The sequence below is a fragment of the Opisthocomus hoazin genome, chromosome 3 (assembly GCF_030867145.1).
Source record: "Opisthocomus hoazin isolate bOpiHoa1 chromosome 3, bOpiHoa1.hap1, whole genome shotgun sequence".
NCBI classification, from domain to species: Eukaryota; Metazoa; Chordata; class Aves; order Opisthocomiformes; family Opisthocomidae; genus Opisthocomus; species Opisthocomus hoazin.
The window spans coordinates 93,458,667-93,483,569 of record NC_134416.1 but is presented as its reverse complement, the minus strand read 5'-3'; the positions used below and the strand labels follow the sequence as shown (position 1 = coordinate 93,483,569).

General features: G+C 37.4%; 1 protein-coding gene across 3 annotated transcripts in view; it reads left to right on the top strand.

The window, feature by feature from the left end:
- The window catches only part of CDKAL1 (CDKAL1 threonylcarbamoyladenosine tRNA methylthiotransferase), a 426,501-nt gene that overhangs the window by 274,294 nt on the left and 127,304 nt on the right, over positions 1-24,903 (top strand). For all 3 annotated transcript variants that reach the window (XM_075417076.1, XM_009941257.2, XM_075417078.1), the window contains one exon: positions 5,338-5,483. In XM_075417076.1, coding sequence (XP_075273191.1) covers positions 5,338-5,483 — 146 coding nt within the window. The remainder of the gene's footprint in view (positions 1-5,337; positions 5,484-24,903) is intronic.

Genomic DNA, 24,903 nt, shown 5'->3' with positions numbered 1-24,903 from the left:
ATTTTAAGGTTCAAATTACGTTGGTCAGAATTGTGTGGGCTTCTAACTGCTCCAGTGTGACCTCCCTTTATACTAATGATAGGATAAAGACCTGGGCATAAGTCATGTCATATTACACGGGGTAGGGGTTGCTGCTGAGCTTGCCCATCATATGGCTTCATTGCATCTCCCCCACTTCACCTACAGATGAGGGGGAGGCAGTGCCTTCCAGCCGGTGTCCCTGGGGAGGTTTGTGATTATACATCCTACACGTTGTGCGGTTTTTACAGCCCCATTATTCACAGAGGGTGGGGAAGGGGAGGGAAGGTTCCCTGTTCCTTAGTTTTAACAAAACTGTTAACGGGCTTTCCAGACTCAATCATACTGTGTCATAGTTGCCATGCCTGCATCACATCTGTTCCTGAACCGAACTGCAGCAGAGGAATTTATAAAATGGACCTCAGCCACTTGATTTTAATCCAGACTGTGCTGGCGGTGGCACCACTGGGCTTCAGAAAGACAACAGTCAGTGCACACCCCTCGTGACATATCCCAAACTAACATCCGCCACGAGGGGAAGAAGTTTTGAAGGAGTGCCATTTTGTCATGTTTCCACATAGATGAACGTTTCTTTGGGCTTCGCTGTTGGCAGAGGGCAAAATCCTTTCACTAGGAAGCAAGTTATTCCAATCATCATGACTCAAACATGAGGCAGAATTCAAATACTGGATTTTTGCCTACTTTAGGTTAGGGGAATGAAGCACTGTCTGAACAGCTTGCTGGTACTGACATAAAGATGCACAGATATTGATGTTTATTGTCTCTGTGATTCTCTATGGTTGTGCGTGGTGTCATTACAAACAGAAGGACTGATTTTCTGGTTAGGTGGTTAAATTTGTGTATTGTAATTGCTGAGATAAAATATACTGACTAGATAAAAATCTTTCTGGCAATGTGCCTTGTGTTCTGATTTATTCCAGCTGCTAAGAACAGGAAAAAAATATTTCCTATGTGATCAGTATCCTAAAGGATATTTCACATACATTGTTAGATTCCAAGTGTAGACAACTTTTATTTTTTGTAAAGTCAGCTTAAAACAAATTGTGCTACTCTTTGACCTTTTCATTCCTACATGAAATGTCATTTTCGTGTAGTGCTTCCCTTCATTCATAGACATATTATTAGATTCCAGGGAATAGGGGGAAAAGGCAATCAGCTGTTTCAGTCATGATTAAAGACAGAAATTTTCCTTCACAGTCGTATAATTTGAAAAAATTGTTCCTTTATTGTTTCCAGATGGAAATAAAATTCTATATTGCATTTTTCCTTCTGACTGAAATATGTAATTATATCTAGTAATGCAAAGCATTTTGTAAAAAATATATATGTATTTATAGAAAACAACAAGAAACAGATGTTAAGCTTAGAACGCTTAGACACTGTAAAGTACAATTATGCATTAGCCCGTGATGTCCTTCAAGTTCTCTTTGGGATATTAACTAATAGTTTTATTAACTGATGAAATCTAATATTTTGTGTGCAATGTGTGGTGTGGGAAAATCTGTCAGCATTGACTAAATATGACCATTCAGTGCATAGCTGTAATTTAATCAAATCTATATGGTAAAGTACTTCAGTGTAGTTTTAGGTGTAGAGGGGGAGGGTAAAAGGTAAGACTGGAACAATCTTACCTTGAATCTCTGGGTTAGAATATGATGTTTATATCTGAACACCTACAACATTTGGAAGATTGATTTTATCCAGGTTTCTGATGTAATCATGCAAACCTTTTGTTTAGTTCATCATTCTGTTTGCTTCTGAACTGCTTATTCCGAGTTTCTGGTTATAAAAGGTAAATGTAAGAACACCAGTGGTACTTTAAAGTCAATGACAAAGAAACAGCGGGTCAGCAGGTATTTCTGTCTTGTGTTTGGTTTGTGTTAATGATTTGTGTTCTGCTAAGTTTGCCAAGTTAATAGTTATGATCCTGAAGTACCCGGTGGGAAATCAGTTCATCAGTAGGGCCTTTGATTCAGATCTATGCCTGAAAATAGAGGAATATACTCAATAGAACTTTAGTGCTTAAAGCACATGCAGCATAATTTGTGTAAAAATAGAAAGTAGAAAGTAAGCAAAGAAAGGGCTTTGTAGTAGAAAGAGTTGTTTGCAGCATCCTCTTCTCTAGAAGGAGATTTGAGCGTCCAGAACATAGAGTGCAGTGGAATAGTCAGTATCGGTTTCGAGCTTACATTCGTGGCTCTTACTGCGCGCGGGGACCTGTAGTGACAGTTGAAAAGTTCAGTTAATTAATGCCAGGCATTTGATGTCCGTGTTAGCACAGAACCAAGGGAAACTACTTTAAAGGACAACAGTTGTGTTCTTAATCGTGAAAGATATTGACAACAGTGACTGCAGAAGCCATATGATTTCTTTTTTTTTAAATGGGGGACAACTAGAAGCAGCAGCCTGGGTTAGAGTCTTGTTTGGCTGCTGAACGCTACCGGTGTAGTCCCTCTCCCAGGAAGCGTAGCCGAAAGCTTCCTCCTGGCAGGTGCTACCCCTGATGGAGATCAAACGTGTGACCAGCAGGATTCTGCACGTGGCTGTAAGATGAACAGCAAGTGGGTTTGGAGTTGGTTGAGTGTTTTTTTGAGATCCTCTAGACAGGAAAACACTTTTTTGATTTTAGGATTTGGTTTTCACTTTTCATACTTTGCAGCAAAATTTTCATTTTTTTAAGACAAAGAAGAGAGGAAGACAAATGAAACTAAGAGAATTTCCTCACTTGTGACTTTAAAAACCAAAACTTTGTGGTAGTTTCTTGTTCTTGACTATCTATGGTGTCTTTAACACAGGTAAATACAAGGTAGCTATGCTTTTTTTGTATAGGTTCCTGCTGGCCTGCAGTGCGTGGCTGGTTTTGTACATGGTTTATAAGTAGCTACTATCATGGAATGAATAAATCCCTATTTTAAGATTAAAAAGCAACCCCTAAAAAATATGAGTGTCGTTTAGTATGAATGAAAAGGGGGAAGAAGAAAATCTTAAATTTTTAAACGTAATATTCCCTCTGTTTGGGATACAAATCTGGTTTTTTTGTATCAAATGATTCTCAGCCTTACAAAAGCTGGAAAAAAAATAACACTTTTGTATCTAGAAATTCTAATAAATAGTTTATTACCTTCAAAAAGCATTCACAAAGTGATCACGTGTTTAAGAGGCTGTTATTCAGAAGATGCCAAAGTTGAGAGGAGTGAGAAAGAATTATTTTTTTTTTTCAGTGTCGTAAGGTGAGTTATTTTTAAGAAGCAGATTCAAAAACATGTTATGAAACTTGACTTTTATTGATTCCTTATAAATCTGGTTTTGAAGATTGAATGAAGTGCTATGAACTAAGAGATAAGCAGAATAATAGCCTTGTGGTACATAGGTTCCAGCCCTTTTGCTATTTCTTGTATTTTAGAAATATATTTTATTACTGGTAAGCAAAAAAAATCAAAGGTGACTACTAAGATGCTTCATATAAACTATGTTTTCAGTATTTTCTAGAAGATGAGAGAAGGAAAGTTTTCCTCATTTTGTTACTTTTTTTTTACAGAAGTTGCTCTATGCTGTTTCATTTTGAAAATATATTCTGGCTGAATATCTAAAATTATTAAGGGCATAGGCAAATGGTTCAATCTGAAATGGACACATAAAATTTGTATGGATGCATGGTGGCCTTTTCTTTTTACTCTTCTGTTCATTAAGGCAGCTACCTTTGGCTTTTGCTGAGAACCAGGTTCACTGAACACAGCCTTTCTGTGCATCGAATTGTATGCCCCCCATTATCAGTACAGTTACTACTGTAATGTTTAGTTTACATACCTGAGATAGAGTAGATATTCCACTGAATAAGGTAACCAGTTCTCTTAGACATTTTTGCAATAGGATCTTAGACAGAAACTTTCGAAACTTCTTTCAAAGGTGATTTGAAAGAGTTCAGGTTTCCTACACAAAAGTTTGTCACATGAAAGGTGTGTGTTTTTCCTGCTTGTTCGAAAAATCAGTGCTTTTAAAAGGTGGGTATCTGAAAGTTAAAAGACACGTGGGTGTTCACCTTCTGTTTCAATAATCTAGGCCAACCTCCTAGAAATACAGAAAGAAAATCTAGATGCGTGACTAAGATTGCTGATTAATGAGCTGGAAAGAATTTGTAAATAGTTGCAACTTAACAGCTAAATCTGGCAGCAGTAGGTGTTGTCAGACAAAATATCTATACTGTCAAAGAAAACAGGAGGACTGGTCTGAGTGAGCCTGGCTGGAGTGTGCAGAATGCACGTGGCAGAAGAGTGGGCAGTGCAGCGCTCGATCCCGGGCCGTGTCCTGTACGCTCACTGCGTGGGTAGAAAGGGACAAACTGAAGCGAAAACCTGGTCATGTGCATAATATGGGTCTTTGTCCAAGTTCACATTTTTTGCAGGGTAAAGATTAACAGGCCGTATTATACCATATTGCACACAATATAAATGCTGTTTTGTCTCAACTTTTAAAAGTATTTAAACTTTCTTGCTAGACGATGCCCTCAATTGTGTAATAAAAATGAGAGAAATGCGACCACCATATTCTGTGCTCCATCTTATGTTCTATCACCCTGTCAAGCCTCAATCAGGTGTTTAGTTTGGCTTGGACTTTTGGGTGTTTGTTTGCATTTTGCTATTACCTTTACTTTGTTTTCTTTCTGACCTTTTGTGTTTGTCCAAAATGTGTAACATCCTCTGTGTCTCTTCAAGCTGTTGCTCTGCTTTTAGCTGCCCCTTGATTAATTCAATTTTATAGCCAAACACTTATAATTCCTGAAGTCTTATCTCTGAAATAACACAGGTAACATATTTCAGACCAGTCTTGGAGCAGGTTTGCAAATGGCCAGATATATCTTAATTAGCAAATGGCCAACTTTAAGGATGCTCCAATTAGAGACATTCTCATGTTGGTATCTGAGAACTCTGACAAGAAAACAGCTGATGCTTGCCATCTTCTGAAACTGAAAACAGCCGCTGTCTGAAAGTACTGACTTTCAGAAGACTTTGTCTCTAAAATTTTCTTTTAAATGGATAACCAATGCTATATAAGGAATGTCATCCCTGTCTCAAAGGAAATGCAATGCTATTGCTTTCTTCTTGTTTTCTTTAAGAAGAAAATTGCTTCCAACTGCTTTCACCTGTCCCTGCTGTCTCAAATTAAGCCACTGCAACTCAGTGTTGTTTGGGTTTCAGAAGTATGACTGCTGATGCTTGCCCCATATATTAGTTTAAAGGAGTTTTGTGTATTGTTTTCATAGTGCTTTAAAGTTTGTTTTTCTTTTTGAATAACTCTTAGGAAATGGCAAAGATTCTCAATCACCCAAGAGTATATGCTTTTCTGCACATACCAGTCCAGTCAGCTTCTGACAGTGTGCTCATGGACATGAAGAGAGAATACTGTGTGGCGGACTTCAAACAAGTAGTGGATTTCCTTAAAGAAAAGTAAGTCTGCTAATATTTGAGAAAATAACAGTGATGTTTTTTTGCAATGTCAAGAACATGTAGCTGAAAACACAATTGCTTGCAGCTTCATAATTAAGGTATGAAAAAGAATGAGCTTCTTTAAGCTTTCAAAGACTTTGTGTTTTCTGTAAGCCTCTTGATGTGGTTTGCCCCCTTGCTTGAGCTTTTATAACCATCTTAAATCTCTGCATGACATGCTTTTAATTTGTCGATATATTCCTAATCTCTTTCAAATAATACATTCTAAAATTATTTTTTTATAGTTAAATTACTATATGTAGACCGCTTGAAGTTCAAGTTATTGAAGTCTTCTTTAATGTGGCTTTTGAGCGTCATATACTTTGTGTACTGGAGATGATCCAGCTTCAGCAAATATAAATGGACTGGGCTTGGGGTTTTTTTTGAGATTATTTTATGTCCTATAGCTGATGTACATTTACATCAATATAGTAATACTCTAATCTTTCTTATGGGACTGATGATTTCTAGGATAATTTCAAAATTGTTTCTCTGAACAACAGAGCTAATTGTGAGAAATGTAAGAGTTTTACTTACACTGACCTGAAGATGAAAGTTACATTCATCTGCGAAACTTTTGCATCTACAAGTAATAATTTAATATCCAAGGAAGTATTTTCTTAGCTTTTAAAATTTGATAGTGATATATTTTGATGGATATTTCTGAACCAGTTGTCCTAAAAATAGATACCTGGAGAATTATTTCTGTCAGCTTGTTTGGCTACTTTTTCTCTTTAACTGCTTTTTTTGTTGTTTCTGTGCTTGTTTTAATGAATTAAGGGTGGTGGAGTTGTAACTTTTTGACTCTTAAATTGCAATAAAATACATGTACATTAAAGAATAAAATTTTCATAATCATTTTCATAAACAATTTTTCATGATCATTGATAAATCCAGCAGTCTAGCTATGTAAAACATGTCACGTAAGAGCTGCATGGGAATTGTGGAATGTAAGAAAGAAAAGCAAACTTTGACACAATACAATCTATTTTGTAAACTGTATGTGTAGGTCATAGGACATTCCTGTGCATCTGGGACAACTGATGGAAATGGAGCTGCTTATCTTCATACAGATTCATTGGGTATTAATTTTCCACCCTGAACAATGCACATGAGTTTTTGGCACTTAATTTTCAGGTGACTATGGCTCAGTGTTAGTTTTTAGTCATCAGATGTGTTGTATTCCCACACATCTGAAGTGGGAACTGTGTCAGCTTATGTCTTAGTTGACTTGAAGCCGATTCATTCTTTTCTTCAGTAGTTTTAGCACTGGCAGCTATTAACATAACAGCAGCTGGATTTTCGATAACCTAATATAGCTGGCACAAGTTGGAGCATATGGGAATTTATTAAATCATTCAGCTCTTGCACACAGCAAAGAGTGAATTACTTAATATCCAAATTTAAAACAGCTGGTCATTGAATATACAGTAATCTATGACATACGTCTTTTTCCACAGGGTTTTTGTAGTGAACTTAGCAAGGAAGAAATAATTGATTTGATGTCTTAATTTTAAATAATAATATACTTTATTTGTGCTGCTTATTAAGAAACTAACAAACTATCTAGTAGTTCCTGTTAGAAAACAGTCTCCAAATATTAAGATGGAAAATTCTTCGTACCATATGGCAGCAGAATGAGGAAGCTATGCAAGGCAGAGAAAATGTTTTGGGTATTTGAACATGTGCACATCTGTAAAATTAATATTATTTTTTCTGTTGCACTTAACAGCATAGTATCTTCGTTTGCAGTCTCTCCTCTTATGGCAGCAGCCAGCTATTACATTCCTATTTAGATATTCCCATAAAGATCTCAGCACAAAGTTTGCCAGGACCTAACATTGCTGCAGACAACTGCAGAGCCTAGAGCCAGAATAGCTAAAATTGAATATGTGTTTGAACTACTTTAATAGCCAAAAGGGATTATTTCCATCTTCCATTTATCAAAAAGGGGGGAAAAAAAAAACCAACCAAAGTTGAACCTCCTGTATCTCCTTTCTCTGTTCCTAGGGCCATAAAGTTGTCTAGAGGCTTCCTACACAATATGGACAGGGTCTTATCAGTAGATTCCAATAGCAGCTTCGTCTCTAAAAGGTGACATCTGCTCTGACAGTATCTTCACCTAAAACTCAAATTAAGTCAGTAATTATATAGGCTGACCTGCTGAAGAAGTAAAGCCACACAGGGAGGAATTGTATGGTTATCAGTTAGTGCTTAATAACTTGAGTTCAAGCACCTAAGCAAATAAAAATGAAGTACAGCAAGTAAGAAATGAAGGGAAAAAGGAGAAGAATGAGCCATGTCATCTTTTTGGGTTTGGAAGCTCAAAGATACCAAGTGATTCCTGAATCTTTCTTTTCTCAATCAGGCCAACAAAACACTTGGAAACTTTTTTTTCTCCGAGAAGAAGGAGCAAATGCCTTTCCTTCCTCTGGAGAGCCAGGAGTGATGCAGAGGTATCTTCTTCAGAGAGTGGGGATTTGTTCATATCCCATTGAGCACAGAATGCATTACAGAGAAGCTAGATTTCTCTAAAGCAGTTACTTCTTGTGTTGAAACTCACTTTTTAAAATAATGGAGCATTCTAGACCCTCTGAGACTGTGAAGTTAGACATGTTACTTTTTTCTTCTCTTTGAGGACTCTTTCTTCAGGCAGGAACCTTAGAAATTAACTTTAAAAATGAATATTGATGTTATAGTTCAGTCTTTTGATATGCAACACTGTTTTTTAGAGCCACTCTCCCCAGCCACTTGACAACATTTTTGGTTTATTATGAAGATCAGTACCAAGATGTATAGAATATAAAGCCAGAAATACAAATTCTTTAGGCTGAAAAACTGAGCTACGGAAGTCTTGTTTTATATTTTTTTAGAAATTCCTTCTTTGATATATTGCAATTTTTTTTGAAATGAAATTTCAGTAAATTCAAGTATGCAGAAAAATACTGTTGTGCTGTTGATAGGTCAGTAGCTGATCTGCAAATATAATATGTGTATATATGTACTTACTGCGGATTTATTTGTAAACTATTCTAGAGAGCAACAGCATAAAGGAAACGACCTGGATGAAGAGTTAGAATGTACCCTCAGCAAGTTTGCTGACGACACCAAACTGGGAGGTGTGGTAGATACACCAGCAGGCTGTGCTGCCATTCAGCGTGACCTGGATAGGCTGGAAAGCTGGGCAGAGAGGAACCTGATGAGGTTCAACAAGGGCAAGTGCAGGGTCCTGCACCTGGGGAGGAACAACCCCATGCACCAGTACAGGCTTGGGGTGGACCTGCTGGAGTCCAGCTCTGCGGAGAGGGACCTGGGTGTCCTGGTGGATGACAGGTTAACCATGAGCCAGCAGTGTGCCCTGGCTGCCAAGAAAGCCAATGGGATCCTGGGGTGCATCAAGAAGAGTGTGGCCAGCAGGTCGAGGGAGGTTCTCCTTCCCCTCTACACTGCCCTGGTGAGGCCTCATCTGGAGTACTGTGTCCAGTTCTGGGCTCCCCAGTTCAAGAAAGATGAAGAGCTACTGGAGAGAGTCCAGCGGAGGGCTACAAGGATGGTGAGGGGACTGGAGCATCTCCCCTACGAGGAGAGGTTGAGGGAACTGGGCTTGTTCAGCCTGAAGAAGAGAAGGCTGCAAGGGGACCTTATAAATGCCTACAAATATCTGAAGGTGGGTGTCAGGAGGATGGGGCCAAGCTCTTTTCAGTGGTACCCAGTGACAGGACAAGGGGCAATGGGCACAAACTGAGGCACAGGAAGTTCTGTCTGAACATGAGGAAGAACTTCTTCCCTCTGAGGGTGACGGAGCCCTGGAACAGGCTGCCCAGGGAGGTTGTGGAGTCTCCTTCTCTGGAGATATTCAAGACCCACCTGGACAAGGTCCTGTGCAGCCTGCTCTGGGTGACCCTGCTTCGGCAGGGGGGTTGGACTAGATGACCCACAGAGGTCCCTTCCAACCCCTACTATCCTGTGATTCCTGTGATTCCTGTGAAATAAAGATGTGCTAATTAATTGAGAAGTTGACTCTGTAGAACTTCTACATAGACTGTAGAGACTAGTGACTAGTGCCCTAGTCTGTAGTCTTTAGGGACTAATACAGTAGTCCGGAGGGACTACTCGCAAGACTGGTCCTGGATGAGGTGTTCATTTCAGTGTACTTGCAACTAAATACAACATCTTTAGAAACTGCTGCTTAGTAAATTTAATCCAGAGAACAATTTAGTCTTACATCAGAAAGTCTTTTAATTGTGGTGTCATTATATCAAAATGTGAGTTGTTTTTCAAGTGATCTCAACTTTCAAGATTCAGCATAAATTATATTTCTGAAAGGTGATGTTTGTAGTTGCAAAAAGAGCAAGACTGCTTTAATTATCTCGAAGTCTTGAAACAATCCCCTGAAATTTACTTTTGCTGATAAAAGCAAACAATTGGAATATATTTTAGTTAAGGAAACCTGAGAGCTGAATGTCATATTCTGTAATTGCGTGAATAATCATCAATGTGAATATATACCCATTAAAAAATCCTTAGACTGGTAATGTGTTTTCCAAATTTCTTATTTGCTGTTGTTGACCATACTACATTCTCTTAACTTTCTGGTTTGTGAAGTGATTATGATGTTCATCAAAGTTTATATTAATCTTTCCCTATTACTTCCCCTTGATAAGATATGAAAATTGTAAAACCAAAATCTTAATGAATAGGGAAATTTAGAGCTAGGCTGAAACACTATACCTTGCTGTTTGGGGAAATCCTATAATGCTGAGGAAAAGCTGGGTTTGCCTTGCAGTTTGTTTTTGTTTGTGCACTGAGACAGAAGTGTGACATTAATTGTTGGTGGCTGCTGCTGTTTACTTGAGATTGTCTTGTGATTCATACTGGAAACACCTGAGCTTTCCAGTATCATTTGAAGGCAGCAAACTTGGGCTGCCAGAGGGAAGAGCTGTGGCTCTGTCAGGCAGAGTGTTCTGTTCTGTTTTGCACTATTTCTTTCTTCTCCATTACAATCAGACCTACTACCAAGGCTGTCCCAGCATCCGTTACCTTTAATGGTAATCAAGTATCGATTTTTTCAGCTTATGTAGATGCATAATGACATGCGATTAGAAAAAGAAAATAAAGGACCAAAAGCAAATGAGTGCAGTGGAAAATAAATCGTAAGCTTGGAAGAAGATTAATCACTCAGGTGTAAACTCAAATCTTAGCGGCCCAGCAGTTACAGACAGCTGCTGAACGTCTGAAGAAACTGGAGATACTGTCCAAATTGAGAGAAGGTGTCATGTAGCCCTTTGGGACAGTTGGCTTCAGGGAAGCTGCCTTCTTCCCTGTTGCTTTACGGAGTTAAACCAACAAATGGTAGCTTTCGCAGCTTCCTAGGCCACCTCTTCTTTCTAAGAATTTTGGGGGATACAGCAGCGACTGTCTCCTGTTTCTTTTGATCTGCATTGACTCTTGTCTATTCTTGCAGCATCAGCCAGGCTGCATCTGCTTGGACGTTTAGACAGGCTGCTTCAGGGTAAAATAGTGTGGCTGGGAGTGAAGCGGGCTCAGCTTCTGTCTCCTCCCAGTCATGCTGTATATGCATGGTGGTCTTAGTTTTTACAGCAATGTCTGTGTGTCTGAATGACAACTTTCATAGTCCATTTTTTCAATATAATTGTGTCCAGTATGTTTCAGTATTGCTCTTCCTGCCTTTCTGAGCAATTTCACAAGCAGTAATTTGTTTCCCAGGATCTAGTTTTCGGTTGTGACCTTGTTCTGATTTTGGGCGTCGTAACACACACCGTAAAAGCTTATGTGGGCAGCTCAGCTGTTTATTGTGGTCTGTATTTCTTGTGTAAGCACGTATCTTGCTATCCAGAAGTCTTCTGCTTGAGAATTTTCTCCATTTTCTAATAGCTAGCTTTTGACTGAAAATAATGAACAGGGAAGAAAATGCCTTCCCAGAGGCTTGTTTCTAAATACTGTTGTTTGGGTGATCAAGAAAATTCTGAACACTGTAAATAACTTGTAACTGTAAATAATTTTCTTTTGAAAGGTGTCCATTTAGTAAGCTCCTGAATATTATAAAGTCCACATGGAAAGATAAAAGGGCTAAATGAGTCATCATCAAATTTGCAGCTATTCCAGACAACCTGCAGTTCTGCAGCTATACCAGGCCTTGTGGCAATAGTATTGTCTTTATCACATTATTGTGCCAGTTACTGAAACCTGAATTTGAAGGCAACAAATAGAATAATTTTAAAATAACGATTTACTATTTTTACATACATTTTTCTACTTACTTTCAAAATGCAGGTAGTTAGGAAGTAGACTATAACAGCTCCATCACTTTTATTGCAGCATGAAAGTATTTCGTTTTCTTTCTGAAAATGAGCTTTTATTGCTCAGAGAGAGACATCATTGAGAATCATGGCCCTAACAAACTGTGACAAGTCTTTCAGATTGAGGCTTTTTTTAATGGGTTTTAGTACATCTGTTCTGTCAGTCTAACTACTGCAAATGCAAATGTCATCTGTTTCAAATCCTTATGACGTTTTCTGCTAAGAAATTGCTGAGTGTATTTGGCACTTATCTGTAATTTTATAGCTCAGTCTCTAGACTCTTCTCTTTACTTTGTCTTTTGTCTGCAGTTGGAGACTGAAATAATCACTTTACCAAATGTGTCTCTTTTTAGTGTTATAAATGAATTGAGTGCTTGTATGGAATTAGCACCAAAAACTAACATGTGGGGTTTTTTCACCAAACAGACACAGCACAAAAGTAGGTTGAAGTTTGTGTCTAGATTTCACCCTAGTGATGAGTGGTGTAGTCGTTGATGGACTACAACCTCCTTTTGCCACAGGGTTAGTTGTCTTTAGGTGTTGTGAAATTTAAATTTGGGCGTACATAAAGCAGTTGCTAAATTTGCAAATCTACCTGTCTTGCATTTGATTCACAAGGTCGTATAAAGAGATGTAAGTAGGTTGGAAGTTTCAAAGGTGCTGAACACTTGCAGATCCATTAATTTTGTCAGGATATTTTGAATATTTAGTGTTAACTATGTAAATTTAAAAAGTATGTTTTCCTTTGGTACTGACTGGGGAGAGACAAACATTAGGCATTCCAGTATAACTTTTTTTTTTTTATTGTAACATTACTCCAACCAAGCTGAATGTCATTTCAGGAGGGCAGTCTTTCCATTTTGGCTTGTACAGCACTTCTTTGCCCTTTTCTCAGCAAATGCTACCGTACCCTTATTTTCTAGTAAGGAAATATACTGAGGAGATTTCCTGGAGGTGGAATGGAAGGAGGGAAGGAAGGTCGCTTACAAATATCTGCATCTTTTTAATCTGCCGTCTTCACTGTTTTACAGGTTGTTGAATCAGATTTCAGTTAGTTCATGGAGAGACCTCTTACTGCCATGGCTCACGTAGCTAGATGTATTGCCGCTTTATAAATTGCTAGCCACCATTTTGTAGCATAGTCCTGCATGCCAAATGCATCAAGGATTTTAGGGTTTTCTGGGCTGTAGCCTTTTTGCTATTCTGTTGCTTGTCCATCAGGATGGCGGCTGCTGCAAGTGCATGCTTTTTTCTACTTTTGGTGGTCCCATGCCTTGTGAAGTGTGACTGTTATAAACAGTGCTGGGGGAAAACATTATTTGCTGGAAGGTGAACTAAAAGCTGCAGCTGAAGTTGGGGTAATGTGGCAATTGCATTAGACTTGTTGCGGTTGTTATTTGTGGAACTTTATTATAGGCACTTAAACACAATCTGTGAGTAGCGGGTTAGCTGTGGGTGATCTGTATTGAACAACATGAATGTTTATCGAGTTCACTTTACAGCCCTCGCTTTTTATGTGTGTATATAGATAAAGAAGTTATTAAAGTCTCTGGCTGTATGACTGAAAAAAATTAGCCCTCATCCATGCTAATTACAGCTTGACAGAAGACTTATTAAAACACAGAGTATAGCATAAGTTTTAACAACAGTGTTCTCGAGACGTTCGGGTTTTCTTTTTTTAGAATCTTAAAGAGCAACAAAAACCTTTTACCTTGAAATAGTATGGCACTTTCCTACTGGGAACACTGTTTTGTGTCTTACTATCCAATGAGTTCTTTACTCTTGAGAGTATACAAATAATGGTGTAATGAGTTCTCTGAAGTTTTGAGGATGTGTTCATAAATGTAGTTAATTACGTTCTTACTTAGTCATATACCCACAAGAAGAGATGGGAATAAAGCTTATGTAGTATTTTTACACTAGATTCTGTGCTTAATAGCTGTAATTAATATAAAGGACAAGCTTTTTATTCCCGTAAGATGTTTGGGGTTTTTTTAAACAAATATTTGGTGTTTCACTGTTTTCTTCATCCTTGCTTACCATGGTTTCTTGCAACCAAATGAATTCTCTTTTAAATGAGCTTGTAAAATGCACGGGCCTGAAACAGTTCCATAAGGAATGTGATCGAGTCAACTTGGAGGACTACAGGACATGTTGTAGCATGGGTATAATAATTGAGGATAGTACAAAAATGAGAAGTGTAGAACTGAGTTTAAAAAAAAACAAAACAATTCTTTGATATGTGTAGTAAAATAAAGATAAAAGCCCATGGGGATAGCTCTTCGACAACTGACAGTGCTCATTTTTCGGAAGCTGGCTTTTCTTAAGGTGGATTGTACCTTGTTTGAGCGGGAGACTTGGAGTTTCAATGCACGACTAATTAGTGGTACCCTTTGTAATAAAATGATATTTCTTTCCTGCATATGCATATCCGACAGCTGCAGTATCGTACCCAAATTCACAGTAAGAGTATGGCTGCAATCCCTATTTTGCTGTGGCTTACTGTGTTAATGGTTTACTGGTACATCTGTCGGACTGTTGTTCATGTGCTGAGCACGCTTAGCCTGAGGATGTACACATGCAAATTCTGAAGTCCAAATTGAGTCACACAATGTCATAGAAACATAAAATAATTCTAAAGTTACAGACTGTTTTGAAGATTCGATGGCACTAAATATATTGTCGACCTTTTTATTTTTGTGGAAGGTACTGTTAAGGAAACTGTGATCCCAGAAGTTCTATATGGTTCATAATTTTTGATATGAAGTATCTTCACCTGCTGGAGCAATTCAATCCTGAATACTGTCCTGTTCAAGCAGGATATGCATGATGCTCCTGTTTTACAGAATATTCTCTAAACAATACACATATTTTTCTGCAGATAGAGAATCATTATGAGAGAGTTTTTTGTTTGGTGTTTTGTATTTTCTGGCTCTCCTGCTACTGTTCCACTCCCATAGATATATATAGAAACTAGAGGGTGAAGCCTGGGAAGGACAGTGCCCAGGAGGAGCACGGCTTGCTGAGTGCAGGCTAAGTGGACACACAGGGCATTCGCACTTTGCGCGCTTTGAGGTCACAACACTGTGGTGTTCTGCTTTGGCCAAAGTGTGGAGGAATAATTTGTTGAATGGTTGCTTGAGAGGGAAGATATGCCCCCTTATTAAATGTAAAATTTATTTAGTCTTATTATTATACTTGTCATAGAAGCTGGCTTACTTTTTTTACTAAATATAACCAATAAAGTTGTTTGGAGTGATACTTTCTGTACATAGTTATGGTTGAGCTTTCCTTTTTCTGGGCAGTCTTATCCACAGTTTTCTTCTGCAAAATCCTAATGGGAGTATTGTTGTACAATAGAGTAGCAATTGGCAATGTGCATCCAATTCCGTGTTTCTTAAGTGTAGCAAGATGGTGTCTTTATTCTTTTTCCTTCTCCCCTGAGGGCATGTGAATGTGTTTTTTTGGAAGAAATTATACAAAATGTGTAGTAAGATTAAAACGAAGGAATTGTAAGCATCACACAGTATTAGAAATGAGTCATCTTAAAACATTTAATATTTATGATTTTTAAATGCTTGCTTTTACTTACTGAGGTAAGTATCTCTATTATTTAAAAAAAAATTACTGAAATTGCTTCTTTGCTTGTTCTGTATAAATGTTGTCATTGTGTTTCAACGTCTGGGTCAGAACTTAGAATGAAATTGAGGGGGAGTCTTAATTTGGTTTTAAAAGAAGAATAACTTTTAGTCATGTTTATTTGCTTAATAACAGATTGACTTGACATTTAATTCTCAGTTTTAATTTGCTACTGAGTATTTAAGCATATCCAAACATATGTTAAGATTCTGAAGTATTTATTATATTAGCATGTTAGTACACATAGAAATCCAAGATGCATCACGTGTACAGCTTATAGTGCTCAGATATGAAAATTCTGATGATGGTATTAAGTTTTCAGATTTAATGCAGTTTTTTAAAATCAAGTATTTGTTCATTTACATGTGTATATTTTTCTGATTTTTGGCATAGTACTAAGTAATAAATGAATTTTGCAAGCCATATTATTTTGATCAGATAGAACAGTATGGCACAAAAGAATTTTGGATGAAGGTGGTAGTTGGCCAGCTGATAAGCACTGAATGAAGTTAACATTTGTGTCACACTTTCAGGGAAAACATGGTGGAAAGAAAGACTGAAGAAATAAAGAAATGCAATAAATCTGTAGCTGATTAGTACCTTTAATGGCTATTTTCTGTAACCCTAAAATGCTTATTTGAAGAAAACTAGTAAGTGGAAATATGCAAAATTTGTTAAGCCTCTGTAAAAGTGTAGCTATGCAATTAAAACACCATTGCATACAAGAGACAGGATTATTCTGCTACCCAGAAGTTTTCTGTATGCATTCATTTGGGGACTAAGATACAGATTACTTTGGGGAAGCTCAATTTTGTATTCGTGTGCATCTTACTTTGGTGTGTAAATTGTACTCATGAGTTGATCATTCACCTCTTTATAATGAGAATGAAATTTGTAGATGCAAACTTCTTATTTATTACACGGCAAAGTAATAGCAAACCTGACATTTTGAATATGTTTGTGCATAAGAATAGTGCCTATAGCAGTTGAAAGTTTATCTTGCGCAACTGAATTGCTTATCTCTTGCACTTGGAATTTTTTTGTCTTCATATTTTGCCTCTCATCGTGATGTAGAACTCTCATTTTGATTAGTAGGAGAAATTGCCACAATACAGCGGTTAAATTACTTTATAACAGGAAGACGATATTGCAAGTATGGTCATATGTAAAGGCACGAGAAGTAATGAAAATTCTTCTCAATCCATTTAAGCAGAAAACGGTGATTCAGATGCAAGTTCAAGCTGGAAAATAAGGTATTGTGTCCAAACACCGTATGCACAGAAGAATATAAAGCCAGAGTGTCTCAATTTCTTCTTAAATCTGGAGAAAATATTTTCTGGCAAAACGCAGAGGTCGTAGAAATTGTCTTCTGGCTTGCTGTCAGATGCCTCCCTGCTTTGCCTTCGAATGAGCCATGACCCTTAGCAGGAGACGATTTCTGAGATCAGAAAATGATTCCATACAGACTCGCAGTCGGCTCTGGTATAAAACTTTTGGACATTACTAACCCTGATGGATTTGAATCAGTCTCCTACAGAAAGCTTCGTATTAAAAAAAAAATACTGATCTCTCCGAACTATTTATCTCAGTTCAAGGATTTTTGAGTCAAATTTCAGCAGAAGCATTTGACAGCCTTCGACTTACCTACAGAATAGGTAAACACCACATCTGAATAGTGGGTCGCGTGGTTGCTTGTAGCTCAGCTCTACTGCTGAATCTGTGTGTGTGTGTGTATGTCCCACAGTACCTAGTCAGTTATTTTTTTAGCCCTAGTGCTTGGTGAGGGGAGAGAAATCAACCGTCTGTCAGGGCCTGGCTGTTTCCAAGAGTCTGCAGACACACAGACGGACAGACTATGGGTTCAGGTTTGAACAACAGACCGGCATGATTTCTCTGCCGTAGTGGGATGGCCGCTCCTGCACTGTTTACTTAAGGTTTTGGGAGTACTTGACTCACATACTCAATCCTAAAAATTGCTAAGGCAGACAGCTGAACTCTAAACTGTGGCCAGCAAACTGTTGTTCCATGTAGTATATTCTCTTGGACCTCCTGCACCTCTGTGAGACCATATACCTAGAAACACTGGTTATAGCACTGAACACTTAAAGAACCAGACTTCTGTTTCATTTCACCTACGTCTGTTATTTATTGTGTACCCACATACTTTAAAATGGAGGAAAAATGCATGCTTTGCTTAGATGTCTTAATTTCAGTTTGTAATTGTGTAATTGTTGACATTGGTTGTAAAATCCTAACAGCTGGGAAAAAAATGTAGCAGTGGAGATTCCTCTTTTTTAATGGTGTGATATTTTTAATTGTTTATTGCTTCAAAACCAGAGCAAGCAAACAGAGTTACTGTTAAATCTCCTTTTGATTTTTGCTTCCTTCCTGTTTCCTTAGCTACTTGATGTCTTCCTTTAAATAGTTCTTGTAGTATTAAGCCGTAACTCCTGTTTGTGTAATCTGTTTTACAGTCAGCCAAGAACGATGGCTTGGGAGTTTTGCCACAGCGTTGTATCAGCTGCTGGCATCTGCATATGAATTCAAGTGTGAAGCTTAGTTTCACTGCAATTTATTGTGATCTTATGTGATGAGAGGACACAGGCAAAGGAGATTTGGAATTTAAATACACCAAAGTGGAAGGTGCAGATTTTTTATTTTGTGGCTGCATTTAGTAAGTACAGTAGATATGCCTTAATTTTGTGTGTGCCAGTGTATAAACTGAACATTGCGGATGCAGCAGTACATTGTAATTTAAATGTTGTGGGAGAGAAGTTTTCTTTAACAAACACAGTTATCAGCAGAAATAGGTTTAAAATCATTTGTAAATGAAACCCTGTAGGGTAAGGAACTAATCTAAATTTTGGACATGATGTTGTGACTTTTATCAGCATTATACTTGGGTGCATGCAGTGTTATGGATTCAGTTAATTAGCATCTAAACATTTGACTGTGGTCACAAATTATGAATTGAAACACAGCAGTAATACAGTGCCTCGAGCTCTAAGACTAAAAGAAGGGGAACATGTTTTGGAAATCTGATCCTCGATGCAGAAGCTCTTATAACAGAACTTTAAAAGCTGGCTTGAAATGTTGAAGTATATTTATATCACTAAAATAGGTAGTACCTAAAATGATTTTCTATATCTTTCAAAAAAGAGGAGACATTTTCTAGACCTAATTTGCAGAGCACTGTTTCAGCATTGACAACCTGGTGTTCCTGAAACCAAATATCTTTGTTAGTCATTCCACTTCCTAATCATCGTTGTTCACAAATACCATAGAACGGGGAAAAAAGTTTAAAATATTTGGCTTTTTAATTTTATTTATCTGCTTTCTTTAACTTGTACCCATGCATGCAGATATCATCCTCCCTTAGTGTTTATGTTAGGGCCTGAACATTGTACCTGGGAGACTGTTGAGGGTCAAGACTTATGTCTCACACAGCAGAAGGTAATTTTAGCCTTGTATTGTCCCCTGGATGTATGTCTGCGATCCCTGGACAGTTAAAATTAATTGGAAATTAACAGGGAGCAATTGTTCTTCCTCTGGAGGATCGTTTTTAGCACAAATTTAAGATGAAAGAAAACAAGAAGCTGTGTTACTGCCACTCATTTGGATTATTTAATTAACTATTCTATGAGTCTGTTTCCTTACCTCCTTATGATGGTAAATGAGCATCAAATATTTGTTAAACTCCTGAACAAAAACTATCATGAGATTTGTTGGCATTTTTTGAATGCTAACTAGTTTGAAGTGTTTTCCTGAAATTTAGCTATTTTCATAACTCTTATAGGTGACTTTGTATTAACCCCTCTCAGCACATATCTTCTCAACAGAATATAGGTTAAACTTTACTGTTTCATCTTCCATCTTTTTGTTTGTCCTAACAAGCAGGACAGTTTTAAATGTGAATACAAGCTGATTTAGAAACAGGATTGTTACTCCATTCAGTACACATCCGACTCGTCCCATCTACTCGAAAGTGGTAACAAGTCATACCTACCAGCTACCTACCAGTGTTCCATCAACTCTGCTGTATATTAGTTTTTAACTTAGAGCAGGGTGACTATATACTGATTTTAAGAAATTAAACAAATTCGAGCTATGGGCATAAAAACAAATCATACAAATTGAAACAGTTTCCAAACTATGCATTCACAATAAAAATAAGAAATAGAGATATATGGAAAATGTGTATAGTGAAGAGACGTTTACATGTGTGGCTTAATTCAAAATCCAGTGGACACAGTAAACAACATTTACAACAAATGATGTAATTTTACCAGTAGTAACTGAATTTTTGTACATTTGCCTTTCCAGATCACTGTAGATTTATGACAGTAGCATATGTTCCTTCTGCAGGAAAAAAGTCCTTATTGCCCTCTATCATAACCTACTTTTGCACATTGGTGAACGGAATAGTTAGTGCCTTGCCAGAGTATTTCAGAGTGCTGTACGAAGAGAATGTCTGAGTTGTCTGGGTTTTGTCTTGAAAAATTGTTTCAATTTTATATAAGATCAGACATGATTGTGTTAAATGTATGTTCCTGAATGGTTTATGTCTTAAATATACTATGGAGTTACGTGATAAGAAGTCATAACATGATTTTGTGCTGTTGGCTACCTAAGATTACTTAGTTGTACTTCCTATGGAATGCAAAATTTGAGGTATTTTGAGGGCTTTTATCATTACAAGAATAGCAGAAGCTGAAGTCTGTCTTTTAAAGTATGTTTTCACAAAATACAGCTTTTACTTGACAGTATTAAAGTGAAATACAATAATTATCACATTAAGTGAGATAATTTCTTCATGTTTTCATTAATAATGCAAGTAAACATATTTTGCCCAAGGAAAATGTGCAGTTAATTCTTTAGAACAAAAAATTGTTTCATTGCCTGAACTAATGTGCATTCAAACTATGATTATGTTTATGCAACACTAGTGGCTGGAGATTTTTTATTCTTTTTTGAAAAGTAGCAGCTGTAAGAGATATGCTCCAAGCCTCCTATCCGTTGTGTAGAATTTGCACAGGAATCAGTTGTTCTTTCACTTTGACTTCTGGTTAAGATAGAGCATCCTGCTTTCACTTGTTAACTCTGTCACAAAAACTTATTTCACATTCACTTTAATTCCTCTTCTAATACTTTTCATGAATTCTTAGTTTACCCTTTCTATTTTAAACTTCTAGTCTGAGTCTTGTCCTCTGACATACTTTTTTTTTTTTCCTTGAAACAAGAATGCAATTTCTGATCTGGTATAAATTTGACTTTTACTATTTGCCTCAAAATGCTTTCTTTACATTTTCCAGTGGATATTCCCTTATAAATAAATAAACTGTCTTTAGTTTGTGGGAGAAAACCACATTTTATCTAAATACTGTGTCTTTCTGATAATTGAGCCTTAAGCCAGAACCTTGCAATGGCATCATCAGAGTATTTACTTTCTAAATTCAATGTATTTTTTTGTCAAGGAAGTCACTTACAGTCTGAGTTCTCAATTACTCCAGTAGCACCTACACTGACTCCACAAAATCCAAACTTGAGGGCTTTGGGGAGGCGCAGCCCCAAGGTGCACAGTGCGTTCTCCTTATGCAGCTTTCTGCTAGGTTCCTGAGACTCGAAGAAGGCCCAGAGAAATGTTTTCGCAACGGGAAATGGTATCTTTGCAAGTTTGACAGATACTCATAGCCTGTGGCTGTACTGTGATCCCATTGTTGGACTCTACAGGCTGCCATAGGTAATGCAGAATTACCTTTTTCACCAAAACAAGCTTGTTCTCGAATTATTAGCCGTTATTCTGGTGCATGGGATTTTAAAATCTTGCACCTTTCTACCCACCTGTCCACAGATAGAATGGGTTTTAGGCTTTTCAGTAGCTGTTGGGAGTTTGCTGCTATCCTTGTCTGTGAAGATAGTTTATTCTTCAGCTGGAAGGGAAAAGGGTGTTTGGGCTCTAATGGTTGATTCTCTTTGTGTTCTTTTCTGCTAAGGTAAAACCCTATAAAACCCTTAGTGAGATTCTTGACTACTCAGTCTTTCTACTCAGCTGTAAACCCAACCTACTGAAATCTCTGGAATTTCAGGACTGGCACTGAAACTAGGGGAAGAGAGGTGTTGAGAATTATAAAAGCTTACAGTAGCTCACAGAGGATGAAACATTTTCCATTAATGGATTCAAAAGTTGCATCAGTAAATAATTTCTGAAGATACTTACTTTTTTTCTACCTATTTAAAACACGTGTGCACCTCCCACTCACACAAAATGTGTTCTCAGAATACTGATACATAGGTGCAGCTTTGCATTAGGTGCTTGATAGTCTCTACATAATAAATGTACTTAAATTGTCCGAGATACAACTTGTTTCCTCCTCAGTGACCATAATTAGCCACTCCCTTTAAACCTCCTTTTATACTACATCTTCTGTTTTTCTCAAAGTGGGAAAGCCAGTGTCCATGTTAGGCCCACCAAATTGTACCTACACACTTGATTTCAGCTTGGGAATTTACAGTGTTTGCACCACTGTTGTGAATAGTCCAACTTTCTGCCTAAGAGTGAGGCAGGTCTCCCGTTGGTATTGCAGAGCCAAAAGGGTGCCAATGGGCCTGGCAGGCACGTGTCAGGCTTTCCAGGTTCTTTACCTGATGCCCAGAGGCCATCGTGGAACGTTATGTGATTTGATAAAATTGATTTCAGTGAAACAGTCTGAATGCAGACACTCCTGTTTCCACTTAATTGTTTCGATTCTGGTTTTGTATTCTGCTCTCTCTGCATCATAGTGTGCATGTTTTATACAATTATTCCATACACTGAAGTACACTTTAATGAGGAGAGTTCATGGTAACTATTAAATTAAAATTTGTCTTAAGCTTCCAAGATTGAGTATATATAACTACCTCATTCCATTCGAGACAATTTTCGGGTCTTTCAGCATTTATTTAGTTGAATTCTGCAGCTTAAGCCTGCTCCAGTAGTAACAAGTGAGTGAGAGGTTTGTCAGCACCTGTTTTGGGGAGGTTTTTTCCCCATGAAAATTCTAATATGATTCTCCGATTAGAGTGTTGGGAATCTCAAAAATGGCATTTGTTTCACCTCTGTCAGTCTCGCTATCCAAGGCACTCTGTCTCTATAATGGTCTCTTTAATAATAACAGGTTTCCATTTTTTCCTTCATCAGAACTATTACATAGGATATTCTTGTCTGAAGACATCACTGATGTCCTTTGATAATGGTGTTCTTAGAGGTTTTCAGTTCTATTCAATCTCTTGTGTAAAATTTCACGTGTATTGCTTTTTTGACTTTTACCAGCTCTTTGGGGATTTCCCAAAATTTATCATTTTCCTCAGTATAAGACTGATGCCAGTTCTTGGGCAGTTGCCTTGCTCCATGCTGATTATCATTTCCTTTTCAGCAATAATCATCCTACCTGATCTTCTAATTGTGGGAGCCTCAGAGACGCTGTTTGGGTTCTGTGACTTCACATGCCAGGTTTTTCAGTCTTACCATCACTTTTGCAAGATATAAGAAAATCTGTTTCCTTTAGTCTTCAGATACTACTCCTGTGCTTGGAATCAAGTTGGTACACCCGATTGGTAGTGATCCTGTCTCTTATCTAATTACATATATTAATATATGAAAAAATAAGTTGTTCTTCTCAGCTACATCTTTTTTGTTTTCTACTGCTATTAAATTTACCTGAAAGCTTATTCCCTAAATACAATTTTTGTACATCACCTATTCCAGTTTTAATGGTTTACTCATGCCAGAAAGCTTTGTTGCCATATTTGGAATGCTGTCATATCTTTGAATTCTTCATGAAACGTATTTTTAGTTTTGGCTTTGATGTTTCTTCAGTGATAACAGTATATTGTTGATTTTGTGCTAATTCTGTTTTAATCTTCGGTTGTAGATTTGTTCACTGCTAGGTCAAATCAGGCATGTGCTCACAGCATCAAATTTCCTGAATTATTTCTCCACAGTATGAGTTTGCTAACTTTACAAGATTAATTTTCTGCCTATTTTATTTCTTTAAAATGTGGTAACACATTTATACTGTGTCTGCTGCACTGCGTAGTTGAGGATATCTGACACATAGCAGCCCAAAATGTTTCAGGTGCCCACCTTCCAATTTTCTGTTTTAATAGCTGGGGTGGTTTGATTGATCTTTTAAAAACTCTAAATTTTGTTTGGACTTCATTAATAGATTTGCATTTTGTGGGACAAGAGATAGTAAGTTGATATCTCTCCTCATATTGACATGCAGTATTCTTCTGAAGTGTGTCTGAAATGTTTTGGATTGTCCCATTTAGCGAGCCTACCTTTACGCAGCAAAGCTACTGCTCGAACGACTTTGAGAGTTGTGGCTGAGGTACAGCCTGTCAGAGTCCTTCAAAAAAAGGCACCTGAACTTACATGTGTTTAACAGTCCTGCATTTTATTTCAAGTTTTTTTGACCATGACAAAATACACTGTTCTGGTAACAATATTGTAAACCATACTAACTGATTTTTAAGGCATCTGCAACTTGGTGACACGCTGAAAGTGAAATACTTCACTGAACTGAACAGAGAGAAATGGGTAAGAGCATCCCCGAGGCAACAGCCTCTATTGAATTTGTGTTGTTTTAACTTTGTCATTGACAAACTGTCTACATTTAAAATATCATCTTTTCTCTTTCTGATTTTGCTTATGATGTCCTGTGTGTGTACTTCTGTGTGCATGTTTGCATCTGAACATTCTTCAGAACTTTTCAAGGAATGTGTGTATTAATTACTTCCATTGATCCCAAAGGACTAAAGAGATTTTGCCTTTTACAAAGAAGTGTTCTTAAATTACTGACTATTCTAGACAAAGGAAACTGTTTCCAAAGTGTTGAGAACAAAAAGTGCATGAGAACCTGGTTAGCTGAGGCCGTCTTTGTGGAAGGTGAACTATTTTAGACTTGCTTTCCTGGTGATTTTGCTTTTTCTGCCTAGTGTCCTCAACTGCATAGCCGAGTAAGCCTGTTTCTCCATTCGGCAGTAAAGCCATAATATTTTGCTCTAAATTATGTTTTATTAACCAATACAGAAATTAATATTTTATTGTTATGGGCCTATCCTGCTTATTTAAGAGAGTCTTTTATATTCTGAACAAACCTGCTGCTTGGGTATACCTGAGAACAAAACAGATGCTTCTCGCAGTCATACATGGGATTTTGAGCCAAAGACTACACTTACTCTTAGAACAGAGAAATTTATTATTGTTATTCAAATTTGCTTTTTCTGCTGCTCACAGAAGCCGTAGTTCCCTATACAGTCTTTTCCCACATGGCTGTGTACGAATATTGCTCCTTAAGGGAAAAAAAAAAAAGTGTTAGAGCACTGATAGCAATAGTTTTTGACCTACCAGATCTTCCTTTTGTGAAGTCATAAATCTCCAG